This window comes from Lissotriton vulgaris, chromosome 1_1 (genome assembly GCF_964263255.1).
Source record: "Lissotriton vulgaris chromosome 1_1, aLisVul1.2, whole genome shotgun sequence".
Taxonomy (NCBI): domain Eukaryota; kingdom Metazoa; phylum Chordata; class Amphibia; order Caudata; family Salamandridae; genus Lissotriton; species Lissotriton vulgaris.
In genome coordinates, this window is record NC_141685.1 from 97,194,104 (window position 1) to 97,198,442 (window position 4,339).

The 4,339-nt window shown below is 40.8% G+C and overlaps 1 protein-coding gene across 1 annotated transcript; it reads right to left on the bottom strand.

The window, feature by feature from the left end:
• Positions 1-2,631: 2,631 nt before the first annotated feature.
• On the bottom strand, positions 2,632-3,783 carry LOC147737551 (uncharacterized). Its single transcript, XM_086936514.1, has one exon. The coding sequence runs from the start codon at positions 3,781-3,783 to the stop codon at positions 2,632-2,634; it is 1,152 nt and encodes a 383-aa protein (XP_086792640.1).
• Between the last annotated feature and the right edge of the window lie 556 nt (positions 3,784-4,339).

Sequence of the window (4,339 nt, forward strand, 5' to 3'; positions counted from 1 at the left end):
AAGAGATGCTCTGTGCTCGGCCTGACTGACACACAGCTGCAGCTCTGTGACTTTCATGAATGAGCCCTCACTCTTCTGAAGGATGCCCTGTGCTCGGCCTGACTGACACACAGCTGCAGCTCTGTGACTTTCATTAATGAGCCCTCGCTCTTCTGAAGAGATGCCCTGTGCTCGGCCTGGCTAACACACAGCTGCAGCTCTGTGACTTTCATGAATGAGCCCTCACTCTTCTTCTGAAGGATGCCCTGTGCTCGGCCTGACTGACACACAGCTGCAGCTCTGTGACTTTCATGAATGAGCCCTCACTCTTCTGAAGGATGCCCTGTGCTCGGCCTGACTGACACACAGCTGCAGCTCTGTGACTTTCATTAATGAGCCCTCACTCTTCTGAAGGATGCCCTGTGCTCGGCCTGACTAACACACAGCTGCAGCTCTGTGACTTTCATGAATGAGCCCTCGCTCTTCTGAAGAGATGCCCTGTGCTCGGCCTGACTAACACACAGTTGCAGCTCTGTGACTTTCATGAATGAGCCCTCGCTCTTCTGAAGAGATGCCCTGTGCTCGGCCTGACTAACACACAGCTGCAGCTCTGTGACTTTCATGAATGAGCCCTCACTCTTCTGAAGAGATGCCCTGTGCTCGGCCTGACTAACACACAGCTGCAGCTCTGTGACTTTCACTAATGAGCCCTCACTCTTCCGGGGGGATGCCCTGTTCTCGGCCGGGCCATCTTACAGTGTGCAGCTTCATAACTTTAAGGACTTATTGTTCTACCTTCGTGAGATCTAAATAAACCTTGATTTTGCTTTTGGTTCTATGTAAAGGTAGCCACCTTATACGCGAATAAGGTAGGACAACACACTAGGATATTGTTCTTGATGTTATTAAACAAAATAAATATCTAATCAAGAACTAAAGCTGTGATAATAACTGCATCAAATAATTATAAGCAAACTGTGAATATGCCTAATATAAATGTGTGAAATGTTATTAAAAATAAAATAAAAAGTGATGTTAAAATACATTTGCACAGTATGCTCTCCAGTACGGTACAAACGATCGAACATGCTGCTTCGATTATACGCCTTGTCTAAACAGGCATAATTGGGGTTGCCATGGATTGCTCCTGCCTCTGCTTCCTGAATGGCTAATTGCAGACATTTCCCACTTGATCAGGTTGTGTAGTTCATATACAAATGGCACCTACAACCTATTCAATTTGGATGTGTTACATGTGATGTTATCAGCATCTGTCTAGCACCTTCTACATCTTCTATTGCAACAAAACTCTTTCTTAAAAATGTCACAAGTTTATGAACGTCTGCCAGTGATGACATTATAAAACAGCACACAGTCTACAGAGAATGAATGTTTTCACATATCTTTTATAGTCATTACCCCCAAAAGTGATTTCTTATTTCAGATTTTTGAGAATATTAGTATTATTCCCACCTTCTGCTTCTTCAAGGTAGGTTTTATAGAAATACAAGCTGGCATAAAACCAGCAATAGTACGCAGAAAGGCTGTGTCAGACATACTGAGCTATGTTTGGTAAAATAAGTAACATTACATTTGGTAGTAACAGCACTTATTATTAAAGAGACAAATGAGTGAATAGCATTCAATAAGTGGTTGTTTGTATTATTTAGTGTCGAGATCAACAACAATGCTCATATTTAGATTTTATCCTAGGATATTTTTTGACAGATGTTGTTAGTGGCATGCCTAAATTGCATGCTGTGTGTCAGCTTGTGTTGGGTCTTCTTGTTCTTGTCACGCCCCTGGAATAGAGCCTCTTTACCATCGTTCTGATTGGATGACTTGGATACTTTCACTGCTCGCTATGCGGAACTATGCGTGCCTTTTTGGTTAAGAGTTCCATGGGAGTGCATGTGTTTTTGGATTTACAGGTTTTATCACTAATCTCGAATCTAGCTGAAAATATCTTTGTTAGTCTAAGCATTGTTCATAGTGTTGCTTTTTCCAGAAGTATGATCAGATGTGTTTGCATATTTAGTTTCTTGCACGTTTTAAGAACACTGTTTCACTCAATGAAAACGAACTATATTTCTTTTTTTTTGTCCACCTTATGCTAGTCTTCCAATATGTTTCCTAGAATTTCATGGTTTTCCCTACATTTAGAGAAGACTAGACACTTTCATAGTTCTGTAAATATTTATGTTTTTTCTCTTTTCCTGCAAGTAGGGACTTCCATCATCAACTTTTTATTATCTGGTAATGGAATGTCCCACTTAATTGTAATGTTATAATTTTCTGTAATTTGTTCATCTCTCAATAACTGCACTTGTTTGCTCCTGTGTGCATCCACAGTTGAGTCACTATAATGGCCCTTACATTCTTGCCAAATTCTCTACATCTCTAGGATTATTTCAATTGTTCAATGAAGGTGTGTTTTTGCTTATGGCTGTGCAGAACTGATAATCGACTAAAGGCTTTCATACATTCAGTGCACTTGTATGGCTTTTACCGTGGGAGTTTTCTGATGCTTCCTTAGGTTTGAGGAGTCACTGAAAGTACTTCTATACTCAATAAAATGGTAAGGTTTTTTCTGTGTTTGTTCGCTGATGACTTTGCAGAATTGATAATTGACTAAAGCTCTTCACACATTCATTACACTTGAATGGTTTTTCCCCCTGTGTGAGTTCGCTGATGTCTGTGTAGGACTGATGACTGACTGAAGCTCTTCCCACATTCAATGCAATGGTATGGTTTTTCCCCAGTGTGTGTTAGCTGATGGCACTGTAGGTCTGATAATTGACTAAAGCTCTTTCCACACTCATTACAAAGGTATGGTTTTTCCCCTGTGTGTGTTCGCTGATGTCTGAGTAGGACTGACGACTGACAAAAGCTCTTTCCACATTCACTGCAAAAGTATGGTTTTTCCCCTGTGTGTGTTCGCTGATGTCTGAGTAGGACTGACGATTGACAAAAGCTCTTCCCACATTCGCTGCACTTGAATGGTTTTACCCCTGTGTGTCGCTGATCTGTTTGAAAACATGATAACCGACTAATGCTCCTAACACACTCACTGGACCCAGAAGGCTTTTCCCCTGTGTGTGTTTGCTGTTGATTCCTTAATGTTAAGGAATGTCTAAAACTACATCCACATTTATTGCAATGGTATGATGTTTCCCCAGTGTGTGTTCGAAGATGTCTTTGGAGATGTGATGACTGACTGAAGCTCTTCATACATTCATTGCAATGGTATGGCTTTTCCCCTGTGTGTGCTCGCTGATGCCCTTGGAGGTGTGATAACTGACTAAAGCTCTTCATACATTCATTGCAATGGTATGGTTTTTCCCCTGTGTGTGTTTGTTGATGTCTTTGGAGGTTTGATAAGTGACTAAAGCTCTTTGCACATTCATTGCAATGGTATGGTTTTTCCCCTGTGTGTGTCCGTTGATGTACTAGGAAGTTTGCTAACTGACTAAAGCTCTTCATACATTCATTGCAACGGTATGGTTTTTCCCCTGTGTGTGTTCGTTGATGTCTTTGGAGGTCAGATAACTGACCACAGCTCTTCATACATTCAGTGCAATTGAATTGTTTTTCTCCTGTGTGCGTTTGCTGAGGGCGCTTTACTAGTGATGACGAACTAAAGCTCTCGATGCATGTGTATGATTCTTTATTCTTGGTTAGTGTCTCTGGATTGGGTATATATTTGTCTACATCACATAACTGTGTTTCCTGAAGGGTCAACATATTTGTTAAAGCAATTGTGTTATTCTCACACTCCCTAAATATGTGTGCTAATTGGCACATTAGGTTTCCGATTTAACAATAAAATGCAAAGGGCACCAAATACCTGTCACACTCAAGATCACCAAATACCTGCTACACTCATAATGTGTGTAATACTTCTTTGTGGGTGATATTGCCTTTAGAATGGATATTGGTTTTGTACAGCTAGGGGTAAATATTAATCTTCCTTCTGGTTTGTGCAAATTGGGACAGAAGTTTCCATTTTATTTAGCAGAACTCAACTTCCATCTAAACTCCAGTTGTCCGGCTCCACTCCACTTTTCTTTTTTCTGCTTCCTGTGGTTTGGCCAGAAATAGATTACAATACACATAGAAGACTGAATAGTAGTAGTCATTTTACGAAGCAAAGCACTGCTGTAAGCGCATCATACCAATCCCATGATCAAAGCTTGTACTGGATACTTTATTTTTATGCTAGGAGGTTTATCAGTAGTGTTGCCTAACTTTTCTAGAGTTCTTTTCTTGGTCTTGTGACGTGGAGGCACACAGCTCAGACTTGTACATTCACTGAATTGCCCTTATCTGCTTCTTCCAAGATCTGTCAGTTAAGGTTCAG